This window comes from Helianthus annuus, chromosome 16 (assembly GCF_002127325.2).
Source record: "Helianthus annuus cultivar XRQ/B chromosome 16, HanXRQr2.0-SUNRISE, whole genome shotgun sequence".
Classification (NCBI taxonomy): Eukaryota; Viridiplantae; Streptophyta; class Magnoliopsida; order Asterales; family Asteraceae; genus Helianthus; species Helianthus annuus.
In genome coordinates, this window is record NC_035448.2 from 130295258 (window position 1) to 130313419 (window position 18162).

Here is an 18162-nt window from a genome sequence, read left to right on the forward strand (position 1 = left end):
CTAACCCAAATACATAAATGATATTTCACATGTGAATATGTTATTAAAGAGTAAATTGTCATTTTAGTACCTAAGGTTTGACCAAAATTATTATTTTAGTTTAAATAGTTTTTTTTTTTTTTTTTTTTTTGCCATTTTAGTTTAAATAGTTTTGTTTTTTGCCATTTTAGTTACTGATTTTTGTCTTTTTTGTCATTTTCATCGACCACCACCACCACCTCCCACCACCCACCTCGTCACAACCTTCTATCATCGCCACCACCTGTCTGCATCGTCACCACCCACCCACCCCACCACCATCACCACCCACCATTTCCACCACCACCGGCCACTTTTCCGCCCATCATCATAAAACCAACAACCACCGCAACCGGCACAACACCATCCCCATACCATCGCACCTACAAAAAAAGAAATAAAAATATGGTTTGACCAAAATTCACCTAAGTTAACTAAATTTTTTGAATGGAGTTAGTGGGTTAGATGAAAATGGCAAAAATGACAAAAGTCAGGGACTAAAATGGTAGAAAACAAAACTATTTGGACAAAAATGGAAAAAAAAAACTATTTGAACTAAAGTGACAATTTTGGTCAAACCTAACGTACTAAAATACTAAAATGGCAATCTACTCGTTATTGAATAACAAACTTTAGGGACCGAATTGCAATTAGCCAATTGTGATGGTAGTTTGGCTGGTTGTGTGCATGAGGATGTTCATGACACACTCCACATCCACACACACCAGATTTCCTTCTTCATCTCCTCCCCATATTTTCACACCCCAATTTCCTCATCAATCAATCTCACACTCTAATTATTACCATTTCAATTCAACTAACACACTCTCATAATAATCCATTAATTAATGACTACCCCCATGATGATTCGGTCACCCGGAGCAATGAGTGCCAATGTATCCGCCTCTTCCACTGCTTCTCAGATCTTCGGCCGGAAGGTTCTTTTTAAGAACCCGACAGCCGCCATTGTTCACCGGAAAACGTCTCGGTTGGATGTTACTGATGGAAGAAGGACAAGACAGACTCCAAATGTTGTCTGCCCCAAAGCTGTTTCTGACTCTAGCTATTCTCAAACATGTCTTGATCCAGATGCCAGCAAGGTTTGTGTCTCGATCCGATATAATAAAGAGAGACTGAGGTTTATTACGGAACACTAATTATAGTTATATAAATAAAATCCTGTATAATACGGATAGAGTGAGGTTTATTACGGAACGTTAAATTATTGTTATAAAAGAAAAAGAACAATCTCAAATCGGTTAACTTTTTAATCAATGGTTCATATTTTTAAAATTTTGTGCTTCTTACATAAAAATATGTATTAAAAAATCATCAATATGATGTTTTCATACGTATAGATAGAGAGACTGAGGTTCATTACAGAATATTAAATTATTGTGAGAACAAAATGAACAACCTTTTCATTTATCTAACTTTTATATTTTTCAATTTTGTACTTTTTACATACAAATGAGTATGTTTACATAAATAAAAAAAAAAAAAAAACCCATCAATCTAACGTTTTCGTAAGTTGCACTTTGAATTTTTTTAACTGTTTACCTACACACAATGGCGGACCCATGATTTCTTTCAAGGGGGTGTGAACAAAGAATTTAACCATACTTTTAAAGGGGGATGATCGGGATTTTGGCTTAAATTCGCCACGTCTTACATTTTAACATTACATATCTATCGTTTTATTTTTATTTAAAAAATTTTAAGATTGAAAAACTAATTTTGTTACAGGTGTTCGTGCTATATTTAGTGTTCTACGTACATCTTTCCCTTGTATATACACAGGGGCAAAGTATAGAAGGGGCGGGAGGGGGCGCCCGACCCCCCGAACTTTTCGCTCAGTAGTGTTATATATGTAGTTTTCGTATAGAAAGTTTTGGGTATATACGTTTTCGACCACCCGGTTCTATAGAAATTTTTGGGTATATACGTTTTTGACCCCCCCCCCCCCCCGGTCATTCGGGTCAAGCTTCGCCACTGTATATACATATATGAAAACTAGTGGTTATGATGTTGATTTAAATGTGTAGAGTGTTCTTGGAATCATTCTTGGTGGTGGAGCAGGGACCAGACTATATCCTCTAACAAAGAAAAGAGCTAAGCCTGCTGTTCCTTTGGGAGCTAATTACAGACTCATAGACATACCTGTCAGCAACTGCTTAAACAGCAATGTAAACAAGATTTATGTTCTTACCCAATTCAACTCTGCTTCACTTAACCGTCATCTGTCGCGCGCGTATGCAAGCAACATGGGTGGCTACAAGAATGAAGGCTTTGTTGAAGTTCTTGCAGCCCAACAAAGTCCCGAGAATCCCGACTGGTTCCAGGTAATTGTTAAAAATCAACTGAGTGAGTGAGTTTAGACTCGGTGAGTTGGATTTTTTATGTTTAGTTGTGGACAATGAATAGGGTACAGCTGATGCTGTAAGGCAGTATCTATGGTTGCTTGAAGAACAAAATGTGTTGGAATTTTTGGTTCTTGCTGGTGATCATTTGTATCGTATGGACTATGAAAAGTTTATTCAAGCACATAGGGAAAGCGATGCTGATATAACCGTTGCGGCCCTGCCCATGGATGAGAAACGTGCCACTGCGTTCGGTTTGATGAAAATTGACGAGGAAGGTAGGATAATCGAGTTTTCAGAAAAGCCCAAGGGAGAAAAGTTACAAGCAATGAAGGTATGACGATAGTCAAATTTGAACCTTCAAGGGGTCACCTGCACTGTTAGCAGTGTATTGGTGGGGCCCGTGAGTTTTGCTTAATGGGCTCTCATGGTTGCCTAAAAAGGAAAAGATAGTTTAATTTGATTGTATCTTCTTCGAGTTAATGTTATTGATTTTAGATATTAACTTTAGGTTGATACTACCATTCTCGGTCTGGATGATAAGCGAGCACAAGAAATGCCGTTTATTGCAAGTATGGGAATATATGTTTTCAGTAAGAATGTAATGTTGGATTTGCTGAGAGAGAAGTTTCCAAAGGCGAATGACTTTGGAAGCGAAGTAATTCCAGGTGCAACTTCAATCGGTCTGCGGGTAAGTATAGGCGCTTACCTTACACATTTTCCCATTTTTTAACGATTTATCATAATTTAGGAGCATGCATTTCAGATATGACACAAACCTAATACGAAATTTGTAGACTTGTGTTTAGATGGTACTTCACATTTAGCTAAACAGGTCGTGTTCGGGTTGACCCGTTTAACCTGTTTTATTTTATTTTTTGTTTTTGAAAAATGTGTTTTATATCATAGCTTAAACTTATTGGATATTTTGTGTCAAAGTTAAAAACAGAAATGAGCATGTGGTTTTATAGTTTAAATTATTTTTATATATTTATATTTTTGTTGTAAATTTGTAATTTAAGTGAATATGCACAAAAAAAAAATATGATATATATATTTTCGGGTTAAGTCAGTGCCAACCCATGAAAACACGTGTCAAATTTCCGGGTTCATGTGTTTGGTTTGACCTGTTAACCCACAAGCACGACCCATAAAAACTCATCTGAAAAGTTAATGCTGATCGTATGCCTAAACGTTAAGACAATTGTTTCATTCGTTTTAGGTACAAGCCTACCTGTATGATGGTTACTGGGAAGACATCGGTACGATTGAGGCTTTCTATCATGCAAATCTGGGGATCACCAAAAAGCCAGTACCAGATTTCAGGTCAGCTTGTTAGACAACTTACCATAAACTTGTTAAATTGACATCATAACAAACAGAAAATATGTCATTCATCGGTCTGCAGTTTCTATGATCGGTCTGCGCCAATATACACTCAACCGCGATACTTACCACCTTCAAAGATGCTGAATGCCGATGTTACACAGAGTGTCATTGGTGAGGGTTGCGTAATCAAGGTACTTACTGTAATCTTTTAGGATTTATAATTTAAGGTTTAGGGTGTAGACATGTTCTGATTGCGGCGAATTATTATTTGCACTACAGAATTGTAAAATTCATCACTCGGTGATTGGTCTTCGGTCGTGCATCTCCGAGGGTGCGATTATCGAAGACACATTGCTCATGGGAGCTGACTACTATGAGGTAGCTAACCTTCTTTTAGAAATATAGTGTTTGTTTTCTCTTTTTTTTTTTGTAGGAAATGAATGACGGGTTGCGTTTATATTTGAGCAGACTGATGCAGACAGAAGACTGTTGGCGGCAAAGGGGGGTGTACCAATCGGTATTGGAAAGAATACGCACATCAAGAGAGCGATTATAGACAAAAATGCTCGAATCGGAGATAATGTGAAGGTAAATAATCAGTTGTAATAAACATTATCATCATAATGTAGAGCTGATATAATCTGGTATTGTTAAACTTGCAGATTATAAACAATGATAATGTCGAAGAAACAGCACGTGAGACAGACGGTTACTTCATTAAGAGCGGGATTGTGACGGTCATCAAAGATGCGTTGATTCCAAGTGGCAGAATAATCTGAGATGTCGAGTTGTTAACTCGTTAGCGTGGGATATTTCTGTTCATGTTACTTGTTTTTTACGTGCTATTTTATTTAAGATCCGGGTTTGGACCCGATTGTACAAAGGATTAAGCTTTCATGTTTTTTTATAAGTAATCGATTTCAGCCATTTATTGATCGAGGCAATAGCGATCTCAGCCCTTTGATCGACTGTATGTTCACTCCGTATAAATACAAAATGAAGTTCGGAGGATACAAACACATGCACACATCAAACAGCAACTTCATACCATGAATCTACCGCTCCTTTACAACAAAATTAACATAATGTGTGGCTGGATTCTCTTTTAACCCCGGCCCAGGCCAAGTTAAGAGAACTAACCATCAGCACTATGAACAACAATCAAAGAATATATACAACTTATTGACCCGAGTTACTTCTGCTCTGTCTACTCACGGACTCAAGTTGCAATCCCGCAAATATGCCTGATCATAATCCACATACTTGTTCCAGTAGCCTCTAAACTTGGGTATCCCTATCTCGAGCCATGGCTTCAAATTCCCGTTGTAGTGAACCACTGCCGCTCTTTCAATCTCTTTCTGGCTCACACTCGGGTTGTACCCGAGCCCAAGTACATGCCATGACTTTTCTAACGCGTATACCCGTTTCCAGAATGTTATCAAACCTGGTGGCAATGTCCCCAGCTTCCAAAGTTGTCTATCGTGATTCTGCATCCAAACACAACAAACGATCACGAGACCATCAAAATATAAGTATTTGAGGCGTTAATTTTGGTGAAGCGCTTACCAAATTTTGCCACGAGTGGTAAACGTCTGTAATGTTTTGTTTCTTCCATTCCTCAAGATCGAATACATTCATTCCATACGCCCATCCACAAGCACGCGGGTCAAAGTTTTTAGCGATGATGGGATTTGAGAAGTTGAGGTAACGGTCAAACCGATGGAAGTTTTCCCCGCACGTCTCAACGGCACCATTCACCTTACCTTTCAGATCAATAGACCAAAGACCACTCAAATCCTTCTGAACCACTATATCATCATCCAAGAACACCACTTTACGCAACTTTGGAAATATCTCTGGAAGGTAAAACCGAAGATGGTTCATCATTGACAGATACTTCGGGTTGCGGAACTTCAGATTCGAATCAGACTCGGACCCCTTATGCGTTTTGAAATAATAATCAATCATGTTCCGAGAAGCTAACTGTTTAAGAACAGGGCTGTAACTTGCATTCAGCCACGTGAATTCATCAATGTTCTGAACTTGGATTGTAGCCTTCCCGGGTGGGTTTGAAAGAAACCACATCCTCATAGCAGCGTAATTCAGCTTGTCGGTAACGATGTGGAACACATGTTTTGAAGGATCCTGCAATGCTTACACGTTAACAATCACAACTTTTAATATACCATCACAAGATCAACTTTTAATATATACCTTGGCATTTGTAACAGTTGAATTGACAACTACTGCTGTAGCTAGCACATTATCCGAAAACAGTGCATAGTGGAACAGGTTCGGGTCATCAAGCTTTTCTTGATTTGGGAATTGTTGAGAAGAAGAATTTAGAGAATAGTATTCAGTAGAAAGACGTAAAGGAAGACAATGGAGGCCCTTAGGAACAGTTTTGGCGGTTAAGTGAGTCAAAAACAAGGCTTGTTTCTGATGGACACGCGCTTGTTCTTCTGTTGAGTGAATAATTGCACGCAGTTTTTTTACAACGGCCGTGCAATCGTCTTGTATTTGCTTTCCTTTAGCCAATGTTTGGTCCATCGCCTTCAGCTTGTCATAGGTGCTATAATGCACAAGTAAAATATTAAAAAAAAAAATACTGTAGCTAACGATTCATTTATGTCAGAATATGAAAATAAAGCTTACCCTTTTGGTAAATCAGTATCCTTGGTTGCATCACCAAGTGCTCTTTGGACTTCCTTCACACGGGTCCGAAGTTCCCTACTAAATTGAGCATTTGTTCGTGTTGCTGTAAGGGAAAGGTAAACTCTTGCCCTAATCAACTGATCCTTGAGATATCGAACACGGTTATCTACTATAACATGTTCATTCGGTTTATCACTTTTGGGTTTCGCAGGTTCCCTTTTACCAGGTTTCTGAGCCTCGGGTTTAGTTTCCTAAAAGATCAACATTAACACAAATTAAGCCCGTATGTTAAGCTAAATTTGCGCTTCATCTAACAGATTTTATCGAGCATATAACTTTTTTGAGTTGACGAGTTTTATAATCGACGTTAACGTAAACCAAAATCTTGGAATTGAGGTTCAGACACGGAGTTACTTTCAAATCAACCACAAATAATTTAAACAGCTCAAAGTCAATACTTTGCAAATTTTAATTAACACATCTTATGCCAACCTACAAATACAGGTAGACATCAATGATTGACAGGTCATAAGAGGCATGAAAGTGACAGCGCAACAACATTTCAACAATTAAATACTAAAAAAACTTACAGATTTAGTAGCTGATGATGAATGCTGAGGCAACTCAGCCACCTTCACCTTCAAATTCTCCTTATTTTCAACCGATTCCACTCGGTTTTGACCTTGAGTAACTTGCTTGATAGGATTGTATTCTTGAGACAAAACAATAGTTTCAATCCCCTTAGATTCTGCCCAAATTTCAGTGTCAAAATTCCCATTTAAACCAATCATAAAAAATTAAAAAAAAAATTAGCTAATTAATATATTATATTGTTAAATAAACCTTCATTAAGCTGTCTAATTCTCCTAGAGCTTTCACCATCAACATGTTCAACAGATCTACTCAAATTTTCCACATGAACATCACCTAATGGTTCCTTTAGGGTTTCAGATAACTCCTAAAAAAATAACAATAAATCAAAATTAATATCCTTTTTTTATAAATACTAATTTAGAAATCAAATTAGTAAATCACTAAATCTACCTACCTCAGGAAGCAAATTTAAAGGTCTAACATCTCGATTGAACGACTGAAACAAAAGCAAAAAAAACCCTAAATCAACAAAAGTAACAAATTCAATTGAAAAAAAAAGAAGAATCAAATGAAGAATTACAAGTGTTGAAGGCTCCTGAATGAATTCATACGAAGCTGCATGAACAATTAGAACAAATTCATTAGACAAAACAGATTCAAACAGTTTGTGAATAAGATCTAGAGATAGAGAATAAGAAGATTACAGAAGGTAGTGAGCTTGTCGGTGTAGAGAACAATGGGAGCGAGAACCGTCAGGAAAAGTAGAACCAGAACTGGCTTTCTGAGCGACAACTTCAGCTTCATCTTCAGAAACTTTTGAAGAAGATAAGAGGTGAGGGTTGGTGATGAAGGGTATTTATTGGATCTGAATGGTCATGTTGTTGTTGTTGTTGTTGTTGTTAAAGTGGGTTTGAAAGGATGAAGGGACAAAATAGCAGGTGCAGGGTGAGCTCACAAGAAAGATAGAAATGGGAGATGAAGATGACGATACGAATGAAGGGGGGTTTGTAAGAGAATCTCAAAGTGTCGGCGATTATATTTAGATGGTACTCCGTTTTTCATGTCATTATGTATTTTATTATTATTATTATTATTATTATTATTATTAGAGTGAATTGCAAGTTTTGTCCTTTATCTTTAGGCCATTTTGCAAGTTTTTTCCTTTATGTTTAAATTTGACGAGTTTTGTCCTTTATGTTTGAAAATCAAGCACGTTTTACCCTTTGGGGCAAAACGTGCTTGATTTTTAAGGACAAAATGTGCTTGATTTTTTAAACATAAAGGACAAAACGTGCTTGATTTTTAAACATAAAGGACAAAACGTGCTTGATTTTTAAGGCCCAAAGGGTAAAACGTGCTTGATTTTTAAACATAAAGGACAAAACTCGTCAAATTTAAACATAAAGGACAAAACTTGCAAAATGGCCTAAAGATAAAGGACAAAACTTGCAATTCACTCTTATTATTATTGAACATTAACTAGTGGCTGGCATACGTGAAAACCCGATTTCTAATCAGGTGAAAACGTAGACATAGTGGTAAAAATAATGTTGATGATGGAATTTGGTTGACATTGGTTTTGTTTATTATAGTATTGATATGATACTGTCATACCGGTACTTGATATAACAATCGAAATAGAAAACTTAAAAAATAAAGTTGTGATGGATCCACAAGGATGTTGATATGTGTTTTACATCGATCGGAAACTATGTAAAGGAATGACAGTAACATTTTAGGAGTACTATTACCGGTATCGATGTTTTTCGATGGGTACAACTCGGTTCGTTTTAAAAAAGTTATATCACGTATTTAGTTTTTGTCATAAAAAAATGAACGGAAGTTATCAAAGAGAAATAAAAGAGTAAATTACAAGTTTTGTCTTTTATATTTACATCAAATTGCAGGCGTTTTCCTTTAGCGCAAAGTTGACAAGTTTTGTACTTAATGTTCAAAAATCTTACCTCGAAACAGTGCTCCAAACGGCGAAAACGGTGCTTCAATTCGGGTGTTTAAACTTCCAATTAACAAAAATCAAGTCATTTAGAGCACCGTTTCAAGATAAGTTTTACATCAATGGCCAATAACGTCTATTAAAAATTATTTACAAATCAGTTTTCCTTTGTTAAAAAGATTATAAAATACATATATTAAACTACACGTTAGGAAAAACATATATTAATAGCTAGTGGGTTTTAAAACGCATAATAGGTATGTTGTGATGAGAGGGGGGCCTTTCATATATTTTATAGCATGATCTATTATATTAAACCTAATAATAATAATAGGAAAGGATCACCATCATAAACGAAAAACTTCGTCCATATTGACATTGTTATGGACTAATACCATTGTAAGGTATGGGACTTGTCCCACATCGGTTGTATGGGCAACTGATGTGGGGTTTATATACCAAATGGGCTCCCTCACCCATCAGACTAGTCTTTTGGGTTGTGTTCTCCTGTTTGGTATGTAACATTGGTATCAGAGCCAGAACTCGGAGTGGTGGCCCACGGAGTGGTGGCCTGGAGAGAGCCAGCCGTGACCAACGTGGCCGTGACCAACGAGGCTCGGAGTGGTGGCCCATGGAGTGGTGGCCTGGAAAGAGCCAGCCGTGACCAACATGGCCGTGACCAACGAGGACGTTGGCCCTTAAGGAGGGTCGATTGTTATGGACTAATACCATTGCAAGGTATGGGACTTGTCCCACATCGGTTGTATGGGCAACTGATGTGGGGTTTATATACCAAATGGGCTCCCTCACCCATCAGACTAGTCTTTTGGGTTGTGTTCTCCTGTTTGGTATGTAACAGACATATGAGGATGTAACGACTTTGGAGGGTTTCAAAATTCGTTGGGTTGAATAGTGTTTGGTTATTATTTTTGTTGAATTTAATAAAGAGAAATTGGTTAGGTTTATATGTTTATTTCGTTTGATTAAACAAATTGTATTTGTGTTGGTTTATTTAATTTGCTTAAGTAAACAGATGGAAGTGTCAATCCATTTAAAATTTGAATATAAAATATAAAAAAGGTATTTTGTAATCACGATTATTGTGAGGAAAGGAGATGTTTGTGTCCTCATTTGTTTCGTTTTGTTCATACCCGATATATATTATTGATATGTCACAAGGAACCAATAGTTTCGAAAATTAACATTAAATGTATTGAGGTGAGTTCACTATTTGCAAAAACCATATATACTTAACGACCAATTTTATAGTTTGTTTTAATCTTTCTCTAAATTACGATTACAAGATCGACACATGTTACATCATATGCATTTCATTGATAGGTCAATGGCAAAAATTATTGTTACGTGTGTGAATAAAAAGGTTACTATTTATGAGTGATTATGACATTACAACATATTACAATTAAGAATGTTGATTAAACTAATGATGTTGCTTAAATGTTTACAAAAGCTTGGTACACATAAAATGTCCTATTTCATAGTCATACTTATATATTTATGTGTACCTGTTTGTTCAGAATTACTATAGTATGTACAATACACTACATTATGATCGTGTTACATATAAAACATAGGGTTACACAAACGACTACCACCATAGTCCATATACACGATTATCATGAGATGACAACTAATTCATCTAGCTATTATGCGTGTATAGCATTGAGGTGATAACTCAAGGAGTATTGTAAAAATGTCATGTGTCTTATTGTGTGACATTCTATATAATTTATTAGTAAATGATGTTTATATAAACCAAATGAGTGCAAACTCACAAAAGGTCCTTGTCTAGGTAATAAATATATTGATTACGATTAAAGGTTAACACTTGAAATTATAGACTAGGCCTTGTGCATTATAATATGATGACTAAAGGGTATACGATGTAATATATTGAAGTGCATATGTGATATAAAGGTCGGTCACATTTCAGAAGTACTTGCATAAGACTATCCACATCAAGGATATTTGTAGGTGATTCTTGGCCTATGTGGAGGGCATTTGTGAGAGGGATGGATTAGTGGGTGTTGTAGAGGATGACATGGAGGGTGTTCATTCTTAAGGATTCTTGGGGAAGAATGGTGAAGAATGGGGTAATGGTGGGTCCTTTCTTTTTTTTATTTAGTTTAAATTTAATAAAATAATTATAATAAGGTTGTTTGTGGGAATGATATATATGTTATTGTTGTGGGTAAAAAGTGTTTGTGGGAAGAATAAGTGAAAAGCTGATGTGGCATGCTGATTAGGCTGTTTGTAGAAAGGATAGCCTTTCACTGATGCGGATAGTCTAATTAAGTGTGGGAAGGTGAAATGGTGAATTGTCCTATATGTCCTTTAAGTTTGTACCAATTTGCAAGTGGTGCTCTTTAACTAAGGTAATAACATTAGATGTCTTTAATATTTACATTTCTATACATGTTTTATCCTTAAGACCAAACCTGGTTAAATTTTAATGTTAAAGGTAGTCATGTGCCGCTCACGTGAGGGCATAATGGTCTTTTTGTTTTAATAAGGACTAATCATGTAACTAACGGAAAACTTATTCTAATAAGCATCTTTTCCACTACAAATATGAGAACCAACATCGATTAGCAGAACTGCGTATCTAAAGATTGGGGGTTTGGTATCACATTTTTTCGTCTTTGTTTGATTTTGACGGGTTTTGTATATGAAACTCTAAACATGACATCGTCTCTAGCCAGATTTATACATCTAGTTGTCGGGCATAAAATCCCACCAAAAAAAGTCGTTACCGTCCAAAATCAGACATTCATATGGACATATGGTGGTGTTAAACACAAAGTCGTCTCCAGCGACTCGTTGTTTGAAACTCACGACCAAGAAACCACCACTAATCTTTGGGTAGTTGTCAATTTACAAAGTTTTGTTGAAACCCATTTGCAATGGTCTTCCTCTAGCCAATTTTAGGTTCCCCCTTGTAAACCGAAAACCAGTTCCCCTCTTTAAGTAACAACAACTAATAAAGATGAAGTGCTTGAGATTTAGGTTGTTGACCAGGACGAGTGGTGGAGGTGCCGATGATGTTATTCCCTTTAGCTGACAATGTTCTTAAATAATAGTGTTGGAGACGATCAGCGTACGATGGTGGTTATTGCAGGTGGCGACGATGGTCGTTTGGAACTGGTTTAGTATTTAGATTTATATAAGTTCACACTAAATTACACAAATAGTCCTTTAGATTTATTTCATGAGTTTTATTTTGTTTATTTTTAATAAAAAAGTATATCGATCGTTTTACCCTTTCATGACACATGACTGCCTTTAACATTAAAAACTATCTGGATTTAGTCTATAGGATAAACTTGCGTAGAAATGTAAACATAAAAGGGGCTCTAGTGTAATTACGTTGGTTAAAGGACATCCCTTCGCTTGCAATATGATATAAACTTAAAGGACAAGTGCAACTCACTCTAAGAGGGTGTTTGTTTTTTGTGAAAACATTTCATAACCTCTTATGGCTGCCCCATGCAAATCAAGCGCAAACGTTTGAGTCTGCAGCGTGTTTGTTTTCTGAAAGTGATTTCATTAAAAAAACATCTTCTAAACCTCTTTCCTCTCGCACAGACATAACCTCTTCAAGGCTCTTCTATACCTCTCTCTTTCAAAACACATCTCAAAAACCCCTACCATCCTTTTCTCCACAGCCGACACCTGCATCTTCTCCAGCTGACACCTCCGCCTCCTCCGCCACCCCACATCCCCGTCGCTTCTCTGCCTCCGTCGACCCCACCTCCGTTGCGATGTGGGACGCAATCGACTTTTGACAGTTCAAAAACGCACTCAAACTCTCTACAGCTTTGCTCTCTAAGGTGATGTTTTCACCTTCATTCTCGTAAGTCCACTCTTCATTCTCGTTTTGTATTGATTTAGAATGAATGATTCTATATGCGATAGTGTTATTCTTGATATGTCATTGTTAATTTGAAGATTTCATGATTTAATTGAACTTTTGAGAGTTAATTTGCCACATAGTTTTGGTATATAAAATGGCTCAGTTTGACCTGATCAGATTTAAACTTTTCTTAATCGATCTTTACCCGTCACCACACCTGACCAGACTCATAAGCTAAAATTTTTCAAGTGTTAGTTTTTATCTAAAATAAGTTCAAGTTTGGCAATTTTTGTCATCAGCTAGAAGTCACAACCAAGCATCCTTCTTCTCCACATAATGTAATCATGATTTAATTAGACTTTTGATTTAATTAGATTTCATGTTTCTCAAGTACAGTAGAGGATTAGTATTAGTATATTGAAGATGGAATATGAAGAGTTAATTTACCATATAGTTTTCTATAGTATGTGAATGAGTTTTGAATGAACTTATTAGATGATTACTATACAAATTTAAGAAGCTTTTTTTTATTAGGATTTATGTGGAAATTGGAGTTTGATGCTAGAGAAACTGAGAAAGTAGGATTTATTATCCTCTCTCACATGCTACATTAGTGTATTGTGATAATGTCAGTGTTGTCCATCTCTCAAGTAACCCTGTGCAGTAGGGGTGTGCATGGGTCGGTTTGGGTCGGTTTTGACCAAAAACCATAACCATAACCACGATGTCGGTTATTGGATAACCATAACCATAACCGATCGGTTATGGTGGTTCTGGTTATTCGGTTTCGATGGTTATAGCGGGTCGGTTATGGGTGGTTAACCGTGTATTTAGCTTAGCTAAAAGTAGCTTAATTTTTTAACATGGAATAAATTGTTATTGCATATTTGTATATATTAGTATATTACATAGTATTAAAAATACATATAATCTATAATATTATTACCAATTGTTATCGAATATTCAAATAAATTGATATGATACATTCTATAAATTCAAATAAACATTCTACTACAACCACAAAATGATATGAAAAATCCATAAGTACTAAAAATCTTCATTCAAAATAATCAAATATTAAAAATATGGTGAAAAGTCCTAAATCCTACAAAGATTTATTACATGTCGGTTCGGTTCGGTTATGGTGGGTATGGAAAAAATGATAACCAAAACCGACCCGCTACTTTCGGTTTTCAAAAAAACCATTAACCGACCCACCGGTTTTTTATTTGGTTCGGTTTTTTCGGTTCGATTTTTTCGGTTAATTTAGTTATGGTTCGGTTAATTCGGTTTTTTGCACACCCCTACTGTGCAGCATCAGTGCACTAAACATATTGAGCTCGACATCCACTTTGTATGTGAACAGGTTCAACGCGGTCACATTCGGGTATTGCATGTTCCGTCTCGTCATCAGGTTGCCGATATCTTCACAAAGGGCCTCCCACGAGTATTGTTCGATGACTTTCGTACCAGTCTCAACATCGATCCTCCCGACGTTTCAACTGCGGGGGTGTAATAGCATATTGTATATTTAGTATTGATCTAGTGATTTAATGTATAGATATCTCCACCAATATAGGAGATTTAGTTTGTATTTACCTTGTACTATATATTCTCATTCAATCAATGAAATCAACCAAGTTGAATCAACCTCTTTCAACGTAAGTTATTCATGCGTCACTAAATTGATGGATTCCAAGGGAGTTGTTGACCGTTAAATTTGAAGTGATATCAATCCTGATGGTTAAAACTGATTTACATCATTATATATTCAAAAGCAGGGAGGTAGGGTGTTTTCATTTAGCGTTGTAAATGAACCATATGAGGGCTTGTTCATATTTTGTCATTTAAGTTTAATCAAACAAACGAACAAACATGAACACTTAAACAGATGAATTTTCTTGTTCACATTTGTTAATTTAATAGATATGTATTTTCCTTCTTAAGAAAATATGTATGTTAGTAATTGTTTATATAATAGATAAACGAATATATATGAAAAAGTATAAGTTATTTATAAAAATAAATCATCATAAAAGATATTAACGTCAAAATATACTCAACCGAAGAACAACTACGTGTCTACCATAAACAGGCCTTGTTTTTTACTCACTTAACTGCCAAAACTGTTCCGAAGGGCCTCCATTGTCTTACTTTACGCCTTTCAACCGAATACTATTCTATAAACTCTTCCACACAACAATTCCCAAATCAAGAAAATCTTGATGACCCGAACCTGTTCCACTATGCATTGTTTTCGGATAATGTTTTAGCTACAACAGTGGTTGTCAATTCAACTGTTACAAATGCCAATGTGAGTGATACGGTCTTTTCGACATTTTTATTATAAAAAAGTTGATCTTGTCATGGTATTTTTTGAAAGTTGTGATTGTTAACGTGTAAGCGTGGAAGGAACCTTCGAAACATGCGTTCCACATTGTTACCGACAAGCTGAATTATGCTGCAATGCGGATGTGGTTTCTTGTAAATCCACCCGAGATGGCTACAATACAAGTTCAGAACATTGATGAATTTACATGGCTAAATGAGAGTTATAGCCCAGTTCTTAAACAATAAGTGTCTCAGAACACGATTGACTATTATTACAAAACACATAAGGCGGGCGAGTCTGGTCCAAATCTGAAGTTTCAGAACCCAAAGTATCTGTCAATAATGAACCATCTTTGGTTTTTACCTTCTGGAGATATTTCCGAAGCTGAGTAAAGTGGTGTTCTTGGATGATGATGATATAGTGGTTCAGAAGGATTTAAGTGGTCTTTGGTCTATTGATCTGAAAGGTAAGGTGAATGGTGCAGTTGAGTGGTCTTTGGTCTATTGATCTGAAAGGTAAGGTGAATGGTGTAGTTGAGATGTGTGGGGAAAACTTCCATCAGTTTGACCGCTACCTCAACTTCTTGAATCCCATCATCGCTAAGAACTTTAACCCACATGCGTGTGGATGAGCATATGAAATGAATGTATTCGATCTCGAGGAATGGAAGAAACAAAACATTACACAGTTTTATCACTCGTGGTAGAATCTGGTGTGTGCTTCATTAATCAACTTCTCAAATAGTCAAATACTTGAATCTTGATGGTTTCGTGATTATTTGTAATGTGTTTGGATGCAGAATGACGAGAGGCAACTTTGGAAGCTGGGGACGTTGCCACCTGGTTTGATAACGTTCTGGAAACGCGTATGCGCGTTAGAGAAGTCATGGCATGTACTTGGGCTCAGGTACAACCCGAGTATGAGCCAGAAGGAGATTGAAAGAACAGCAGTGATTCACTACAACGGGAATTTGAAACCATGGCTCGAGATGGGTATAGAGGGTACTGGAGCAGGTATGTGGACTATGATCAGTCGTATATGCGGGATTGCAATATGAGTTGATGAGTAGACAGAGAAGAAGACGTTAAGCGGGTCAATAAGTAGTATATATTCTTTGATTGTTCAGAGTGTTGATGTGTTAGTTTGATCATGTATCTACCTTGCTAAAAGAGAAGCCAACCATTTATCAACATAATAGAATATCAAGTAGCACACACACTTAACTGTAAATTTGAAAATATGTCGATAAAGTATAACCATAGTAAGTGACTAAGTGTCCTAGTTGCTCCCATCATATATCGTAACATGAAAGTCGAATAAAGGAAAACCAACCAACGAAAGAGAAAAGGTTGATTTATCGAATATGGAGGGAATGCGTTTTCATATTATCGTCAAGGAGGCTAAGGGTGTGTATAAGTCGTGTTAGGTACTTTTCTTATCTGTTATATACAGGCTTAAGGTATCTTAGATGTCGCGTTAGGTACTTTTCTTATTTGTTATATATTTACTCGCGTGTTATTTAACTCCAGTGTGTGTCGTTCTTTTGCCTCTACCAATATAATCAAGAACTTAATCTCCACTATTAGAAAGTTATGAGACCTTTAGCACGAGTTTCCTATCGTGGATCATGGATATATCCTAGTTGTGTTTTGAAAATTGTAACAAGTTCTAAATAATCGTATCTATAGTGTTAAAACGTATAAATCACTGTTTGTCTAAAGTTACACATATATTTATGTCTTTAATTTTATGAGTTAAAGGTATCAGTTTTCATTTTCGAAGATATATCACTCAGATTAATAATTCCCTATGAAAAGTATTTCTATGGACTATTAACTCAATCAATCAAAAATACACTATCATCATCTATCTGACATCAACTATAGAGACATTATCTATATTATTTCATATTCAAAACGTCAAATCTGGGGTATCATTTCTACATACAAAATCATATACCAAAAATCTTAGTTCCCCTCTTTTCTCTCTCGTAGATACAATCAGTCATATTCAAATCAAAATCTTAACGCACCTCTCTTCCTCCCTCAAGCACGGCGACTCGCTCACTAATCTTCATCAAATCGGACCTATCCTCCTCCCTCAAGCACGGTGACTCGATCACTAATCTTCATCAAATCGGAGTGTATAGCTTCAACATGCTTGATAAATTCGTCGGAGATGCTATCACTCGGTTCTTCTCTTCCTTCTAGTTTTTCTTAAAAAAGTGTGCATCCTGTTTGGATAAAACACAAAAGCAACAATTAGTAACTACTTAAATTATTAGTAAACATATTTAAATCTAATATGATTCAGTACCGGTTCCTTTAGAATTCCTCTCACATAACCTTCCCTCTGATGGGGTAACAGCTCACCGCCCTCCTCTTTTCCAATCACGTCTTCAACATGTTTCACCTCTAGATCCTCCAGCTTCTAAACCTGATCACGGATCACTTTCTGGAGTGCCTCATTGTCGTCTCTCACTTGTTGCAGTTTCCCCTTCAATTCCTCACAGCTAACACACTCCATTTTGTTTAGGAAATGATATTCTTGTTGTGAGGGTTTCAGGATTTTTTGAATGAGAATGAGTGTGTGTGAACCCTAATTCAACTACCTTTATATACACTTCAGATATTAAAGCCCCTGTGGTTATATCACTTTTACTATTTTAGCCCAAATTTTTTTATCATCTGAACCCCCAACGTCCTTTTATCTAACTATTTTGACTCCTGCTTCTAACTCTATCCATTTTCATGGTTATAAAGTTGTCACGCGCCCCTCATATGAGGGGCAATTTAGTCCATTCACCTAAAAATATCTGCCAACTTTTTAATACCTCGTTATACCCAAAACCCTTCTTCTCCAACTTAATTTCTCTCCTCCCAGTGTAATTATCTTCCCCAACTAATCATCTTCCTCTGCGATTGAACACCAAACCCTAAACAGAACGTAGACGATAAAGGAGAAACACAAAGGTGCTAACCCTGTGGTGGATACGTGAAAAAAAACGAGAAGTTTGATCCCCTGGAAGTGTATGGTGTGTTTTGCA

General features: G+C 36.4%; 2 protein-coding genes and 1 pseudogene across 2 annotated transcripts; 2 read left to right on the plus strand and 1 right to left on the minus strand.

The window, feature by feature from the left end:
- The first annotated feature begins 678 nt into the window (after positions 1-678).
- On the plus strand, positions 679-4651 carry LOC110918170 (glucose-1-phosphate adenylyltransferase small subunit, chloroplastic/amyloplastic). Its single transcript, XM_022162524.2, has 9 exons — positions 679-1118; positions 2064-2360; positions 2443-2712; positions 2890-3069; positions 3601-3704; positions 3787-3898; positions 3987-4085; positions 4176-4295; positions 4370-4651. Exons 1-9 carry the CDS (start codon positions 867-869, stop codon positions 4484-4486), a joined length of 1551 nt encoding a protein of 516 aa, XP_022018216.1. The 5' UTR covers positions 679-866; the 3' UTR covers positions 4487-4651.
- Positions 4652-4728: 77 nt separating this feature from the next.
- Positions 4729-8022, minus strand: LOC110918169 (probable galacturonosyltransferase 4). The gene is made up of 9 exons (XM_022162523.2): positions 7661-8022; positions 7537-7571; positions 7411-7452; positions 7206-7320; positions 6953-7110; positions 6363-6613; positions 5922-6279; positions 5274-5852; positions 4729-5194 (listed from the first exon to the last, which is right to left on the minus strand). Exons 1-9 carry the CDS (start codon positions 7758-7760, stop codon positions 4919-4921), a joined length of 1914 nt encoding a protein of 637 aa, XP_022018215.1. The 5' UTR covers positions 7761-8022; the 3' UTR covers positions 4729-4918.
- Positions 8023-14736: 6714 nt separating this feature from the next.
- LOC118488245 lies at positions 14737-16218 on the plus strand (annotated as a pseudogene).
- Positions 16219-18162: the final 1944 nt, after the last annotated feature.

Excerpts from the sequence above, each read along its gene's own strand:
- LOC110918170 (XM_022162524.2), top strand. The coding sequence starts at position 867 with ATGACTACCCCCATGATGATTCGGTCACCCGGAGCAATGAGTGCCAAT. Across the intron at positions 3,070-3,600 it reads CAACTTCAATCGGTCTGCGG|GTACAAGCCTACCTGTATGA; the intron begins GTAAGTATAGGC and ends CATTCGTTTTAG. Across the intron at positions 3,705-3,786 it reads AAGCCAGTACCAGATTTCAG|TTTCTATGATCGGTCTGCGC; the intron begins GTCAGCTTGTTA and ends ATCGGTCTGCAG.
- LOC110918169 (XM_022162523.2), bottom strand. The coding sequence starts at position 7,760 with ATGAAGCTGAAGTTGTCGCTCAGAAAGCCAGTTCTGGTTCTACTTTTC. Across the intron at positions 7,321-7,410 it reads CTTTAAATTTGCTTCCTGAG|GAGTTATCTGAAACCCTAAA; the intron begins GTAGGTAGATTT and ends TTATTTTTTTAG. Across the intron at positions 6,614-6,952 it reads CATCATCAGCTACTAAATCT|GAAACTAAACCCGAGGCTCA; the intron begins GTAAGTTTTTTT and ends TTGATCTTTTAG.